Genomic DNA, 17,623 nt, shown 5'->3' with positions numbered 1-17,623 from the left:
TGTATGGACCAGATTCAGGTGTTACAGGTGGCAGGGGTGACCCCCGGCAGAGGTGATAAGGCTCCAGCAGCTTTATGTAGCTCCACCCCAATGGCAAATCACAAAGCTCTGCCCCCAACAGTAACATTTCTGTGGGCAGTTCAAGTCTCTCCTGCACCCTCCAAACCATTTGCCAGCACAGCAGGAAGAAAGGACTAAGGACAGAGATAGTTGCTCTACAGAGGCCAGCACCCAGTGGTGGAAACATGCATTTATGTGTAGGAGGTAACGTTTGCTGCATTTTGTGTGTCAGAATTAACATTATTTCTTGAGGTGGAATGTCATCTAATTACCTTTAGATTTGCCCAATTGTTTTGGGAGGAGACTTGGGCCTACTGCCTCACTTACACTGTTACATTCAAGTTAGCTCCACACATCATAGCCACGCCCATTTTTCCGCAGGGCACTTAGCGCACTGCACTCACTTTTTCCCCAAAAGTCTGAGGCACTGCGCCACCCCCGCTTGAAAATATCGGTATCTATAAATAATCATCTATATCTGATGTGAGGGCGTCCCTGCCTGCGATTCACACAAAATGCTAGACCCCACCTGGCTTCGAGATGGAGGCTTGAATCTGGCACAATGTGTGTGACACGTGTGATTTGCAATATCATGTGATGGAGTGAAGTGACTGAGCTGTATTTTTCTTGTTTACCTTTAGCTCTGGAGCTTAAATCAGGAATTCACAGATAACACATCGGGGACAGAGTTATTCAGTGGAAGATCGCTGTCAAAACTGTATGATCTATGTAAATAATCAGCACCAGCGTGTCAAAAGCCCTAGGGATGTCACTGGTATGGCACTTAACAGACAACTGTAACGTTAACGAAAAAATTGGATACTCACCTAAGAGAAGGGAAGTCTCTGGATTCCTTAGAGCCTTCCCGTTCCTCTCTGTCTTCTCATTCCACCACCAGCCCCCATTCAAATCTACAGCCACCTGCATCTTCAGGTCTCCTCAGAAGTACTAGGGTCTCCAAGTACTTCCAAAGACAAGCAGCTCCTTACTGCACACACGCAAGTCATGCGTGCATCTTCGGATGTAGTTGTAGACCGAAGTACTTCCGTGGCCTTCAGAGGAGACCCAAAGGGGTCCTCAACATTAAATTCAAAAGCTGGAATGGAGGGCCCTGCAGTGCAATGAGGGGATGCAGAGAGTACCGGATCTAAGCGGAGTATCTAACTTTTTTTTTTTAATATATGTTTCAGTTGTCCTTTAAGCTTTACTGTAAATTTGCAGTGCAAAAATTGACCTGGCTAATTAGTCTAGTAGAGGCAACTGGATCACAATCAGTGAAGAAAATACCGTTTTCTTATACACTGTTCTGAAAATGAAACAAAAAAAAAGTCACAAAAAAAGCTATATATGGAGAGCAGTTCTGGTCAGGCCAAGCATTGCACATCACTTATGGGTGGCGCACTGCAACGCATTATGTAAACTAGTAGGAGCGACTTATTACTCTGGTACTGATTTCCTCAGCAGCCCCGAATGCTGAGATGCTTTGTAACAAAACCGACACTTCAGTTTCCGCTACTCACCAGGTCTCCAGAAACTAGCCGGCTGTTGCTGCCGCTCCATTCCAACACTGAGATCTCTGCGCTGTGCATTGGTGGAATTGTGTGAATCTCTTTGTCCTGTTCATTAAAAATGATGACCTCTCCCATAGCCCAGCCCACGGCAAGCATGCGCCTGGTGGGGTGCCAGCTAAGCAAGGTAGGCTGGTAGGACCTTTCTATATGTGAAGCGCTCACAGGCTCACCCTACACAGAGAAAGCAAAGAGCACAGTACACGTTACCACTTACATCTGTACTACACAATGCATGTTACTGAATACATCCATAGCATGATGGAATCGGACAATCAGTTTGACACGGGAGATGCTGATGTACACTGAACAGAATTTAAGTAAAATTAAAAAGGGCAACTTAAAATACATACAAATAAAATGTAAATTTACTAGTGAAAATCTGACAGGTTTTAAACTAGCCCATCTCCTCAATGAGGGATTCTCAGGAGTTTTGTTTATTTACAAAAGCACTTACTGAATGGCAGTTGCCAAGTCCAACTGCAAAAATAGTGTGCAAACCTGAAGAGAGGCTGGCTGGCTATGATTATCGATTCTTGTGAGATCTAATCGCAGCACTGATGGAAGGGGCATTCTTCTGCTTTCTCCTTTGAACACTTGAGTCACAAGATTACTCAAAACAGTCACAGGGCAGCAACAAGAAAGCCACATTGTGAGGTTATTGTGAATACATTTGTCTCTTAGTAGGCAATCTTCAGCTCAAATGTTGCCAGCTCCCCAATTGATTAATGTCATTTCCTCTGCTCGTTGCTGCAACTGTCTGTGTCAGGCATGGGCAAACTTGGCCCTCCAGCTGTTAAGGAACTACAAGTCCCACAATGCATTGCAGGAGTCTGACAGCCACAGTCATGACTCATAAAGGCAAATGCATTGTGGGACTTGTAGTTCCTTAACAGCTGGAGGGCCAAGTTTGCCCATGCCTAGTCTATGTCTTGACCTTCTAATGACAGAGATATGGAGGCTGTTATATTCTCTGCCTCAAACATTTTGAGTGAAGTGAAGACGGAGACTACGACCGCCCCACATTTTTAAATACACTCAAGAGTTTCAACAGGGTCTGTTGTAAGTAAACAAAAGGTATCTGTGGAATTGTCTTTTTGTAAATAAGTTCCTGAGTTCTGACACAACGAAAAATCAATGAAACTCCCTCCATTTGATGCCTGAATCGCCGTTCTACACCAAATAGTTTTCGTTCAATTTCAATTTAAACATTACAACTGCCATCTTGGCTATGTTATAACTTCTGGGTCTCCCCTGTCTTCTCTGTTAGAGAAGTGCATCACTGAATGAAGCAGGAAGAGGAAGTGACACGCATGGCCATTGCAAGAGGCTCCTCCAGAGGGGTCATAGCACGACTTTGTTGGAAGTCGTCGGAGTCCCTTTAACTGCTTTTTCAGAGCTTCAAAAAAGCAAGATGTCAACCCCCTTCAAACAGATACAGAAGTTTCTACGGCTCTGGCTAGCAAGCTAAGACAATATAGTGACTTTACCCCAGGCTTGAACTTCATCCCAATCAGTAGCCAATACCACCTTTCCCATGAGAAATCTTTACATTTTCTGTGTTGCTGACATTGTGGTGAAATCCCTCTTACATTGTGATGCGGTCTGTGAACCTCATTGCATTGTGGGAAATAACAGCTGTTTTCAACTGCCAACCTTATGCAGAGAAAAAAATTACAGCAGTGAAGCGCTGCATGCATTTTCTCTATCGATTACCCTTTCCCAAATGCAGACACAAATGGGCTTTTCAATTCACTTTTTTCTCCTAGGTGATGTTCTGCTATCAATAAAATGTCTTTTAAGCCACCAACAAGCAAGAAGATGCCCAGAATAATTTTGACAATACACAATTGTCAGGGTTTTGGTACTTTTTCGATTGCAGAGTGTTGAAAACTTATTCAAAATGAAAAATTATCTCCTAGGAGAAAACGTAGAAGAAAAAGTGCCGAAAAACGCGCACAGAAGGCTGACAGACAAGTGTGCTCCCAGCCAAATGGTATTATGTAGATATGTTAAAGTGGAATAAAACTCTGACATAACATTCAATAAAAATGTGTATTACTACTTTTTATTGCCCATTCAGTTACCATATTTGCTTTTGTGCACAAGTAATATTGTCCATTTATAAAATTACAAGTTCCCAAAGTACAGTTTATCTGCTCTGAAAGCTACCATTGCATTTTATTCATATATTTTAATATATAAATACAGCAGCTATGGAGTGATAATTTCTCATATGTCTCTGCTCAGTACAGTTCCATTTCAGCAGTGGCTGGCTGTAACTAATTGTAGCAACAGAGGAATGTAAACAAAAGATAATATAATCACCGCTTCTGATGAGGATCACAAGCTCAAGGAGCTTTCTGCTAAAGAACAAAGTGCTTTGTTTAACTGTTTGAGTGCTATTCTGCTACAAAATGTTTTTTTGTGATAGTAGGCTTAAAGCTGTAAATAATCTTTTTAAAACAAAGAGTAAATGCTGAGTTTCAGACCACTTTAACCACAGAAGTGGAGGACTCAAGAAGAGGGCATTTTAGTTCATGTTTGCACTAAGTGCCCAGGATAACTGGACAGCCCTATGCTATATACCAACTTACCAGTTCACTGTAAACATCTACACAGCCGCCTGATACTGAGCTGACGGAAGCCACAGCAAGAAGAGCATGCTGACTGTGCCAAGAGATGTTAGATGGAGATGCTGCAGGATTTGGAGCTTCTATCCGATGGTCAAAGTACACCGCCATGGTAAACAGTCCTTCAGCAACAGCAGACCTGCGTGACAAAATGCTTATCAGTAAAGATCTGTTCACATTTAATTCAAATTGAAGGGAACGGGATAATCTACTAACAACTCATTTCTCTCACTGATGGAAGGGAAACAACATATACAGTAAGGTCGGTCTACACTAGATGCTGTTGCAGAACGCAATCCGCCGTCTGGGCTCCGGTTTTCTAAACCCGAGCATAAACGGATCAAAAACGGATCCATGATGCCCATTTGCAGCATGTTTCCAGTTCGTTTCTGTTTTTAAAAAAGGGATCTCACGGATCCATAGTGTTCCATAGCCGTGGGTGGGGACAGGGCACCAGCCAGTAAGGGGGCAGCGGGCACAACTGCAAGGAGGGGGTCAGACCCCCACCCCCCTCCCTCACCTGGGTCTTCCCTTCCGTGCTCGCCCTCCAGCTAGTTTCCTTAAAATCAAGCCTATAACAAGCAAGGAACTCACTCACTTCCTTGTTCCAACGCTCCCTGCGTGACTTCCTGCAATGCCGCCCACTGAAGTACAGAGGGCGGCATTGCAGGAAGTGACGCGGCGACCAGTGGAACGCAAGGAAGTGAGTGAGTTCCCCCTCTCGCTGTAGGCTTCATTTTAAGGTAACTAGCTGGAGTGGGAGCACGGAAGGGAAGACCCAGGTGAGGGGGGGGGGGGGGTTCGACCCCCTCCGCACCGCTGTGCCCGCTGCCCTCTTCCTGGCTGCTTCCCCCTCCAGCCTATCTGGGTGACACCTTTGTAGAGGGGAGGAGCAGGCGGTAGGTTTTCAAAACAGAGCCCCTGGGTCCGTTTTTGAAGTGGATGAAGACAGCTGCTATTTTTAGCATTGGTATCCATGGCTCCAGTTTTGGTACGGGCCCAAAAACAGAGCCATGGATACGTTTTTACAACAAGTGTAAACCGGCCCTTATATAATCTTCACATGGGGTGTGAACACCAGGCTTGTCATGAGCAAAAAAGTTACGACTTTATTACTTCAAAGTACGTGTCAAAGGAAGGAATAAAGATGTTGCTTTTTGCTCAGGAGAAGCCTTGTGTGCTAACCGACTATTGGCCTTACTCATTATGCTGAGTGTCCGTTTTACACCCAAGGTTATGCACCCACCTAATACAGTAAGGTGTGCCACTCCAAACTTTCTACTTCACATGGAATAAGGAGTCACAAAACTGGCAAAGGTATCATGAGCAGATGACCGCTTAATAATGTTCACATATTACAAATAAATGAATACATAACCACACCCAGCCGCTGACAGATCTCTGCGGGGAAAGGGTGGTGGGTGGGAAGAAGGCACAACATATTTCCCTGATGCCACGTAACTAATATTACTCTGGATAAGATGATTTTAGCCGTATCTGCACTTGATAAGTATTGTATTTTAATTTGCACTAACTGCACTTTCTTGAAAGATTAGCTTTCAGGAGCAAATTCCTTCATCAGACCCCAAGTAAAAGTTTGGAAGTTTAAACCCTATACTCAGGATGTGACTGAGGGGAAACTCCCAAAAACGAATCGCTCAAAAACGATATTACTGCAAATAAAAGTATATCATTATGCATGTACACTTTTTCAATTGCATATACATACAGATCAGCAGTAAAGCTAGGTACACTCTTATAATAACTGCCGCCTGCAGAGATCATAACTTGAACCCACAAGCTGTGGCGTCACTAGGGGGGTGCGATAGGTGCAGACCGCACCAGATGTCACCTGCAGAGGGGGTGACACTAAGCTCCAGCCTAATGGTGGCATACATGGTACTATGTTTTCATCCAATCTTACCAATTCTATGTAATATAAAGGAACTTCCTAAATTACTCTTTCAGTATATTCACTTAATTTACCCTTATACTACATAGAAATGGTAAGATTGGATGAAAAAAATTGTACCATGTATGGCCACCATTAGGGACAGTGGAGTACGGCTATGTAAATACAGACGAGGCTAGCGCTTGATGTACTTCTCCCTCCTGCACTTCTCCCTCTGTGTTGAGCTGATAATGGAGTTCAGAGGCCACCAGGGCCACATGGTGATCATCTTAGCATCCCCCATAGCAAGCAATGTTACTGCCTGGTGAGGTTGGAGGTTCATGGGATAAGAGGGGGTGACCAACACTAGTGACGTCTTTGTCCACAAGTGAGAGTCTGCAGACAAGTTCTGCACAGTTTCACTAGCCTCTATGGTGGGGGGGGGGGGGGGGGGGGGGGCTACTGGCGGGCAGGGTAAGAAGGAGAGCAAAGTTTCTGTGAATATATTACGCTACTCTGATTGAGATGCCATGGCAAGACTAATGGAAACTTCAGTAGTTAAAGTTATATAACAATTAATGTTGGTTCACAAGCTGTACCTCTGTTTTAAGTTGGTCTGCGACCATACATGACTGTAATCGCTTTTCTATGCAAAATGTAAAATTCAATAAACATTTTGAAACAGAAGGAGAGCAATGCACTTGGGGGTCGATCGGGCATCCTTGTAGCTAAAGATCCAGTGTCAGACAAGTGATTTCGAGGGAGGGGGTGCTTCTGTACACATAATAGATTGTCGGCCAAGACAAGCATAAACTGATAACTAGGGCATGTTAGGGAGACAGATCATTTTGGCGCACAGCTGCGAAAATGATATGCTTCATACTGCAGTATGCTTCATACACTTTATGCTTCATACTACAGTATATAGAAGGGCAACACAAGTGTTGGGATTAGGGACAGTGAAGGGATGCTTTCTACAGTTTGCCGTGTTCTGCAGCTCCACAGCTCCCCAGGCCTGCGCAGATACAGTACAAGCTACTCCAGATAGCATCTGAAGAACATTATGCCCGCTCACTATATGGGGATCAGGCGTCACTCTTTACAGTGGGTGACACCCGGTGCTCTTGCACAGCGCGGCGGAACATGGTAGGGTTCTATTCTCACCTGTCCGGCGCGCTCCTCCTTCCTCTGATCAGCGTCCCGTCTCCATGGCTCCGCGGGCCACAGCCGCATCACGTGACTAATTGTGCTACATTATCATTCTGCGCTGCTTACGTCATCACGCGCTTACCCAGAATGGCTCCTCTTCACCCACACGCTCTCCGTACGCTGGTTTGAAAGATTTCATGCGCAGTGACGGTGCAGTGTCTGTGCTGCCTCACTGATTCCTCAGCACTAATTTCCAGGCAGCAGGATCTGTCATTACACCCTCCATGGCACTTCCTTGTTCTGCAGCGACCAGTGTTTACTGAGCATGCGCGGTAGAAGAGTCAGCAGCAGCACAATCAGATTGAGCTTCTGCTCTCCCGTGCAGCCGTAGAAACTTTGAGGTCATGGGGGCACTTGACACCTTGATATCTCTGGAATGGAGTGTGCCAGGGGCCCACAAATTGTATAGTCTGTAGAGCGGGACCCAGTCTGCCTACATGCTGATTTTCGGAGCCCCACACCTTTTAGGGGCTAAACGGTATAGCTTGGCCTTTGGGGGCAGCCTTGCTGGACCAAGGGCTCATTCACATCATACGCGCTGCCATGCGCATCGTGGCAGTGAATATGGTGTTTGACATGCAAGAACAGCAAAAGCGCATAGACAGCACTTCTGCCGCCATATGAGCTGTGCTATCGCACTGCACCTTGCATTTTTCAGGAGGCGCAGTGCTGAACCTTTTACTGTAGTGATTGGGATTAGCAGCCCAGATGGTGTTCGATCATGCACGTTGCGTTCCAATCACAAGGTCATCTGCAATTAATGATGTGAACAAGCCCTACATTAATCCATAGGCAAATTTTGGGTCTAAACCACTAGAGGCTATATGGGAAACGCAGCTGCTCTTCTAGGATTATTGCGGACTGCACAGAAGTGCGGCGCACTTACTGCAATTAATCCAATGGATCCGTTGTAGGCTGACAAGTGTGAACGGCTCCTATATATGGCTCAAGTGGAAAGACAGCCTATATGCACCTAGTGTGTAATCCGGCCCCCAAAGTGTAAAGTGCAATGACTGCCACCACCCTCTCCCACCACTGTGCACATACCCCACAGTAGCGAGCACATTGTAAGATATAATACTACAGGATATTCATTTTTTTCCCCTGCATGTTAAGGTAAACCTGAGACGGTAAAGAAAAAAAATTATACATACCAGGGGCCTCTTCCAACCCCCAGATATGCTGATTGCTCCTTTGCCGTCTGCATCCTCCGCTAGCAGAGGGGGGTAAGCGTAGTGGCAGTGCCTGCAATGCACAGCCCCATACATGTGTCTCTCCTCTCCAGTCTGATGTCTATCACTTGCTGAATCAGGCTGCTATTGACCTCTCTAGGGCTAGCTGAACATTTCAAATCCTTCCGCAGTTCCGCATGCTACTACTATTGATTTGGGTAGCAGCTGCCTCTGCAAAATACAGGAATTCTTATCTGACTCCTGTTTAAAATCAAGGATTCTAAATGGCAAGTAGATACAGCACTAGTGATGCTTTAGCTGATGCAGCAGCCTCTGCATAAAAACAGAGTCTTCTCCAAACACATCCATCTAAACAATCATAAGGTGACAAACTGTGCCACACGGTGAAGCGAAGTAGCTTTGGGCCCCTGTGCAGGGGCAAACGCAGGATTTTTAAGGGGGGGATTCCTGAAAGGTCCAGAAGTACTTATGCCCTCGAGTGCTTCCGAATACAGGTGGCTCCATACTGCCCATGCACAAAAGTGCGCTGGTGTATTACGGAGCTGCCTATCTTTGGAAGTATTCAAGGACACAAGTGTTTCTGAGGGCTTCTGGTAGCAGCAAATTTGAACAGGGGTCAGCGCTGGAACAACTCCCCGAGAGAGGAATGGGAGATAGACTTTGTTTGGACAATTCAGTGGAATATGCCACATAGTGTCACATAGCGCAAGCGATAGTCATATGATGCAGGGATATATGCAACTGCGGAAGATGGCGGCGCTATATAAATACTAAATAATAATTTGCCTCACCAGGATTGCACTTTTATTTAGCTTTCCTGCATGACAAGAAGACACAGCCAGCCAGCACTAGGGAAAGAGGGAAACAAAGGTGAATGAGGGAGGGCTGGTGCACACCAAGAGGGCTTCTGAGCGTTTTTCAAATCAACAGTGATTTGAAAAGCGCTTGGCTAATGTTACCCTATGAGGGTGTTCCCACAGCAGCGTTGTGACTTTTTCAAAATCGCAGGTATACTGCATGTAGCATGTTTTTGAGCGATTTATTCAAAAATCGCTCTGAAAATTGCTTCACAAAATCACACTCACAAATTGCTAGTGATTGCTATTGTCATTTTGGCGTTGCACTAGCCCAGAGAGAGGAGTGGAGAAATTGAGAATAGCCTGAGATGGAGCAGATAACTTATCTGTATTGCAGTCCCACATCAGACAGGCTACTTGCCTGTAATCGGACTCCTGTCCCTGCCAGTCTCCCACACAAGTCAGAAAGAAGCCCTCCTGGAGTCTAGGGACTGGCAAAAACTTTTCAACTTGTTTAACACCTTATCCACACATGCAGTCATTATAACAATGGGGAGAGACCAGACAGATGTTTGCCCTCGGACCCTGAGTCCAGGCAAGCTCTGCATCATGCTGTGCATATTAACTTTTCAACTTGTTTAACACCTTATACACACATGCAGTCATTATAACAATGGGGAGAGACCAGACAGATGTTTGCCCTTGGACTCTGAGTCCAGGCAAGCTCTGCATCACGCTGTGCATATTTACCAGCTTGCATGCCCTCTAATTGCATCATGTACATAAAGTAAACCTCTTCTGCCCTACATTACACTACAGACAGGCGTTTCAGGGGATACTTCAGGGCACTTATAACGGAAAAGGCATTTACACATTTATAGGCTAAAATTTAGGAAATAGCCTAAGCTCTGTCAGGCATCATGAAATAGCAGTGTTTGCAGCTTGACTGATTTAGGCCTGGTGCACACCAGAGGAGTTTTTCTGAGCGTTTTGAGTTTTTAAATCTGCTGCTAATGTTATCCTATGTGTCTGTGCACACTGGAGCAATGAGGTTTTGTAAAAAAAAACCCATAGCATTACATTGGGAAGAGCTTTTAGAGGTTTCAAAAGCTCTTCCCAATGTAATGCTATGGGGTTTTTTCAAAACCTCATTGCTCCAGTGTGCACAGACACATAGGATAACATTAGCAGCAGATTTAAAAACTCAAAACGCTCAGAAAAACTCCTCTGGTGTGCACCAGGCCTTACTGTTTGTGTTTTCTTATCTGCTGCACTTATTTACCTCTACCAGAGCTGAGTTGATAACACAAGGAGGTCAGTTCCTCCCAGGTCCCAGGTTACACACTCACAGCTTCTGCAGACTGCAGCACAGGGCAGGCAGGAGTGACTGGTGTCAGAGTCCTCCTAGCTTAGCTGACACTTCTGTGCTGTGGAGAGTGGACTCCAGAATCAACATTCTCTCACTGCAGGCTCGGCTGCCTCTCTCATTCTATTAGCTGGAGGGAGGCGCCAGAAGTAAGAAGGAAGGGAGAATGAGGCTGTTTATATTTATGCAGGCTTCCCTGGCTGAATACACAGCTCAGTGGGGGGGGGGGGGGGTGTTTCCAGACACCCGGAATAGCCCCCTCAGTTCGCCAGTGTTGTGTAAGTTTTGCATTGGGCCCCCCAAGAATTCTATACATAACAATTCATATGGTGCTACAAAACCAGCCAAGTGTAATCACAAGAAGGAGGACCGGCACCGCTCAAATGTATCAATGCTCTTTATTGAAGATAAAAAGGCAGCAGGACAGACCGCTGTTTCGGGATAAACCCTTCTTCAACTGCTTAATGCCATACAAACATGTGATCCCATACACCCTTAAATAGCCTGGAGGCGGACCTGATGGAAACCTGCTAAACTAACATGCAAAATATAGTAAAACGCATCTAAAAGGCAAAGCGCGAACTCACCATGGTGGTACAGAGCAGCACGCCCTGTAAGGGACAACAACACACGCCTCTCCAACCGGAAGCAGCCCCATACTAACCCGACAGCCAATCACAATGTGTCAAAGCGCTACATCATATGCTGCGTCAGGATAATCCCACCTCCAACGTCAGTCACACACAAAAGAGCGGTCTAACGCGTAAAAAACGCAGCAAAAAAGGTGTACAGACGAGATCCAACACGTAAAAACCGCCGCAAGAAGGGCGTCCAAACGCCTATACAAAACATGACGTAAGGAGGGAGAGCCGCAATCTGATGCATAACAAACGCCGCAAAAACGCCACAAAAAGACGTTCAAGCGCTATGGCGTATAAGTGGCCAATCATCCGTGCGATGATACAGTCACAGCCTGGCGCGTATCAAACGCCACAACCAAACATGAGTGTGACGTGATCAGATACATGCAACACGCCCCCCAGAGGCGTGCCTCCGCAGCGGCCAGTAGTATTATTCTAAAGTGTAAACAAAAAAAAAAACATGCTAACCTTGCCGTAGACCTAGAGCAAGGCAGCATGGTGTAGAACTAATAAGCAGGATGTGCTGCACAACATCAAAACATGTCCTGTGCCAACACACCTGCTGATATACGTGATACAATGAAAAAATACCTCGGCATGACACATATAGGAGATCAGCTGAAGGGACGATGGCGATGCCTCCCCTGTAGAGACTCAAATTGATCCATGGAACAGGATGGGCTCTGCAGAAAATGGAAATTAAAAATGAAAAATAAAGGCAAAAATGTATCCATCAAATCCTACTCCAGGTAAACATTAAAAGTATATACAAAAAAGAGACATATATATGTATACAGACATTTCAACATGTAACACTCCAGGTCCCTGACCAGAACTAGATGCAAAAGCTGAGGTCATATTCTCTGTTCAACCCACCAACCCCCAATGTCCCCAACCTTCTGATCCAAAAGGCCTCCTTCCTAGACAAGGCCTGGTCTCTACTTCCACCCCTCTTAGGCCCCGTTTCCACTATCGCGAATCCGCATGCGTCTTGCGTATGCAGATTCGCATAGACAATATAAGTGAATGGGCCTGTTTCCACTTATGCGTCTGCGGGAGCGTTTTATTGTGCAGAGAAAATCTGCACGGAACACCCTGCAGAATTCGCCTGCGTGTGGAAAGCAGGCGAATCGCACACAATGTATTTAATAGGGAAATCGCATGCGTTTTCCCCATGCGTTTTTTGCCGCGAATTCGCATGCGAATTCGCATAGGTACCAATGTAAATTCACACAGGCAGTGACATGGTTAAAATCGCATATACCCTCACCTAGGCGAATTCGCGGCAAAAAACGCATGCGGAATCGCATCCGCATGCGATTTCATCAGCGGTGGAATCCAGGCGATTCTGCACCGCAATAGTGGAAACGAGCCCCAAGTCACTGGTACGCCATCTATGGCAGTCACCCTCAACTGAGACACTGAATGCCTGCATTTATGAAAGTGATCAGCTACAGTCAAATCACAGCTAGGGTTACGGATATTAGATTTGTGTGACGAAAAGCGGTCCTTAAGTTTTTGTGTGGTCTTGCCAATATATGCGAGACCACAAGGACACTTGAGCATATAAATTACATATTTCGAATCACAATTAAATCTACCTCGTATTTTAAACGGTGTACCTAATGAGGGATGAAAAAAGGTGTCGCCCTTGATCACATGGCCACACATGTGGCAGGAGAGGCAAGGAAACATACCACATCCCCTGCCATCAAGTGAGACACCCTTCCCCCCACTAACTTTGTCTCGGATAGTGGGTGCCCTCTTAAATGACATGATTGGAGGGTAACGGAACTCAGGAACCAATGGGAGACCGTTTCTTAATATGTGCCAGTGTCTACGGATAGATCGTGAGATGGAATCACTGCATGCACTATAGGTAGAAACAAATGGAATACGGGCTGGCTGAAACTGAGGTTTAAAATACGAGGTAGATTTAATTGTGATTCGAAATATGTAATTTATATGCTCAAGTGTCCTTGTGGTCTCGCATATATTGGCAAGACCACACAAAAACTTAAGGACCGCTTTTCGTCACACAAATCTAATATCCGTAACCCTAGCTGTGATTTGACTGTAGCTGATCACTTTCATAAATGCAGGCATTCAGTGTCTCAGTTGAGGGTGACTGCCATAGATGGCGTACCAGTGACTTGGGGCTCGTTTCCACTATTGCGGTGCAGAATCGCCTGGATTCCACCGCTGATGAAATCGCATGCGGATGCGATTCCGCATGCGTTTTTTGCCGCGAATTCGCATGCGAATTCGCCTAGGTGAGGGTATATGCGATTTTAACCATGTCACTGCCTGTGTGAATTTACATTGGTACCTATGCGAATTCGCATGCGAATTCGCGGCAAAAAACGCATGGGGAAAACGCATGCGATTTCCCTATTAAATACATTGTGTGCGATTCGCCTGCATTCCACACGCAGGCGAATTCTGCAGGGTGTTCCGTGCAGATTTTCTCTGCACAATAAAACGCTCCCGCAGACGCATAAGTGGAAACAGGCCCATTCACTTATATTGTCTATGCGAATCTGCATACGCAAGACGCATGCGGATTCGCGATAGTGGAAACGGGGCCTAAGAGGGGTGGAAGTAGAGACCAGGCCTTGTCTAGGAAGGAGGCCTTTTGGATCAGAAGGTTGGGGACATTGGGGGTTGGTGGGTTGAACAGAGAATATGACCTCAGCTTTTGCATCTAGTTCTGGTCAGGGACCTGGGGTGTTACATGTTGAAATGTCTGTATACATATATATGTCTCTTTTTTGTATATACTTTTAATGTTTACCTGGAGTAGGATTTGATGGATACATTTTTGCCTTTATTTTTCATTTTTAATTTCCATTTTCTGCAGAGCCCATCCTGTTCCATGGATCAATTTGAGTCTCTACAGGGGAGGCATCGCCATCGTCCCTTCAGCTGATCTCCTATATGTGTCATGCCGAGGTATTTTTTCATTGTATCACGTATATCAGCAGGTGTGTTGGCACAGGACATGTTTTGATGTTGTGCAGCACATCCTGCTTATTAGTTCTACACCATGCTGCCTTGCTCTAGGTCTACGGCAAGGTTAGCATGTTTTTTTTTTTGTTTACACTTTAGAATAATACTACTGGCCGCTGCGGAGGCACGCCTCTGGGGGGCGTGTTGCATGTATCTGATCACGTCACACTCATGTTTGGTTGTGGCGTTTGATACGCGCCAGGCTGTGACTGTATCATCGCACGGATGATTGGCCACTTATACGCCATAGCGCTTGAACGTCTTTTTGTGGCGTTTTTGCGGCGTTTGTTACGCATCAGATTGCGGCTCTCCCTCCTTACGTCATGTTTTGTATAGGCGTTTGGACGCCCTTCTTGCGGCGGTTTTTACGTGTTGGATCTCGTCTGTACACCTTTTTTGCTGCGTTTTTTACGCGTTAGACCGCTCTTTTGTGTGTGACTGACGTTGGAGGTGGGATTATCCTGACGCAGCATATGATGTAGCGCTTTGACACATTGTGATTGGCTGTCGGGTTAGTATGGGGCTGCTTCCGGTTGGAGAGGCGTGTGTTGTTGTCCTTTACAGGGCGTGCTGCTCTGTACCACCATGGTGAGTTCGCGCTTTGCCTTTTAGATGCGTTTTACTATATTTTGCATGTTAGTTTAGCAGGTTTCCATCAGGTCCGCCTCCAGGCTATTTAAGGGTGTATGGGATCACATGTTTGTATGGCATTAAGCAGTTGAAGAAGGGTTTATCCCGAAACAGCGGTCTGTCCTGCTGCCTTTTTATCTTCAATAAAGAGCATTGATACATTTGAGCGGTGCCGGTCCTCCTTCTTGTGATTACACGTGGCACTCCCCAGGAGGCACTGGGGTGTTTTGGACCAGGGCACGCTCCAACTGTCGGCATATCGGTGCTGCTTCCCCCCCTTTGAACAAAACCAGCCAAGGACATCCGCAGCATGAGGTGTAAGCAGAAGAGGGGAACAGACAGTTTGTTAAAGCGAACCTGAACTCTTGCACAGGAGAGAAGGAAAACAGAGAAATGCACCCTGTGCCGTACTTTTTGGACCATAAGATGCACTTCCCCCCCCCCCCCCCCAAAAGTGTGTGTGGGGGGGCGGGGGGGGGAGTCAGTGCATCTTATGGTCCGAATATGACAAATTCGGACCGGCACCAAGAGTAAATACATGTCTCCAGCGGCACAGAGGAGCAGGAGGAAACTGGAGGAACGGTAAGGCAACAGGGGGCTGGAAGAAGCCTTAGGTAAATAAGATAGACCTTTTTCCCCATGTCAGGTATACGTGAAGGCATACTTACTTTATATCTTTTATCACATGATCCTGTTTCTTGTTTTGAGCTCCCTGTATGTATGTCTCACCTTGTAGGTTAACCCCTCTATTGTCCGGTCCTGCGTAATATGTTGGTGCTTTATAAATACAGTAGAGAATAATAATCATCTCAAGCCTGTATATACTGTACCTTACTGGTTATTGGTCTGAGGAGAGGTCCGAGAAAGGTTTTAATGCTTCCCTATTCTATCTAACACTAAAAAGGGAAATTGGGGTTGAACTGCCCTTTTTTCGAGCAAACCTGTTAAATTTCAATTTCAAAGCAGTTACTATAGAGACACATGATTCCTGTCAACACTCTGCAGTGTGCATCAGCTGGTGGACAGGCCCAGGCATGGTGATATCGGAAGCAGAGGTGTGCCCAGGTAAATATAAACTATCAAGAAGTCTCTGTCTGCATATAAGCTCTCTGGGGCAGCTGGGGCACACAGTTCAGCTACAGAGAATGTAAAGTTATGTCATGGCATAGGGTCTGCTATAGAGGCTGTGCGCAGGTTCATTTTAAGTGTGTTTATACTTTGAGCTAGGCATGGGCTGTGGGTTATCTTACCTCATACGATTTTTATTGATGGCAATTTGTTTTAAGTAAAGAAGGTGGAAATTACAACAAAAATCCCCAAAACTTCAGTGGTCAGTTTGGTTGAAGTTTCTGTCCTGCAGATACATTTTTTTTATTAACCCTATGGCCTCTTCGCAACTAGCCTGGCAATGACAACCTATAGGCTAGGTTCACAATGGGTGTTGCGTTCCCTGTAACAGCAGGAAAGCAAATCAAACTGGCGCCGCACATTATTCGCACACTGCGTCACTTACGTGAAGCATACATTGAGCACCTCATACCATAGCTCCCAACTGTCCCTCTTTTGTATGGACAGTCCCTCTTTAGAAACCCAGTTTCCCAACTGTCCCTCTTTCTTCCTTATTTGTCCCTCTTTTAGGACGCATGTACAGATCTATGTAAAAAATAAGTATTTTATCTACTGAAAAATGTGTCTAATTTACTTTTATTCCCATCCTTTAAATTTATATATTTTTTTTATTTTCAAATGTTAATATTAAAGGGAAGGTTCACTGTCTGTCTTAAAAAAATAAAAATCCAAATCCACTTTCCTTGGGCTTCCTCCAGCCCGTGGCAGGCAGGAGATGCCCTCGGCGCCACTCCGCAAGCTCCCGGGTCTCCTCCTGCGGCGCACCCGACCTGGCCAGGCCGGGCTTCTTGTGCGCTCCAAAATGCGCCTCACGGCGGCGCGCTGACGTCATCGGACGTCCTCCGGGCTGTACTGCGCAGGCGCAGAACTACTGCGTCTGCGCAGTACAGCCCGGAGGTGGTCCGATGACGTCAGCGTGCCGCCGTGAGGCGCATTTTGGAGCGCACAAGAAGCCCGACCTGGCAACCACGGGCTGGAGGAAGCCCCAGGTAAGTGGATTTGGATTTTTATTAAGACAGACCATGAACCTTCCCTTTAAGGAAAATGAACCAGGATAGAAAGGACCAGTGTGGTCTGAATTATAAGGGTCCATTCACACTAGACATTGTTAAACGCTAATGCAAACGCTGAGCGATTTTCTGCCTTTTTTTCCTAGCTATTTCCCAGCAATTTTTACTGTATAGAAAGTGTTTTTCCAGTGTTTTTTCACCGATTAGCATTTTGTGATTTCTAGTTCAATTTAGCCTGCAGAATCGCTCCAGAATCGCTCAGAAAATGCTGCAGGCAACATGTTTGAGTTTCAGCAAATCGCAAAGATGAGAACACCTCCATATACTTTCATTGTACACATGTTTTTCAAAACACTAGCGATTTTCAGCAATGCTGAAATCACTCTGAAAATGCACAAGTGTGAATGGTCCCTAAAACATATTTTTCTTATGAAATATTTATGGTATGCATGACTAGGGGTGTGTCAAGGGCACGGCTTAAGTGTCCC

General features: G+C 45.7%; 1 protein-coding gene across 4 annotated transcripts in view; it reads right to left on the bottom strand.

The window, feature by feature from the left end:
• IFT140 (intraflagellar transport 140) overlaps positions 1-15,892 on the bottom strand; it is a 162,616-nt gene extending 146,724 nt beyond the window's left edge. For 2 of the 4 annotated variants that reach the window (XM_068244382.1, XM_068244385.1), the window contains exons 1-3: positions 7,317-7,422; positions 4,226-4,400; positions 1,581-1,802 (exon numbers count right to left, since the gene is read on the bottom strand). In XM_068244382.1, coding sequence (XP_068100483.1) covers positions 1,581-1,802; positions 4,226-4,372 — 369 coding nt within the window. In that variant the 5' untranslated portion in view covers positions 4,373-4,400; positions 7,317-7,422. The other 2 variants (XM_068244383.1, XM_068244384.1) reach the window with 2 other exon arrangements.
• Positions 15,893-17,623: the final 1,731 nt, after the last annotated feature.

The sequence above is a fragment of the Hyperolius riggenbachi genome, chromosome 7 (genome assembly GCF_040937935.1).
Source record: "Hyperolius riggenbachi isolate aHypRig1 chromosome 7, aHypRig1.pri, whole genome shotgun sequence".
In the NCBI taxonomy this organism is placed as follows: domain Eukaryota; kingdom Metazoa; phylum Chordata; class Amphibia; order Anura; family Hyperoliidae; genus Hyperolius; species Hyperolius riggenbachi.
This window is presented reverse-complemented; position numbering and strand designations above follow the sequence as displayed.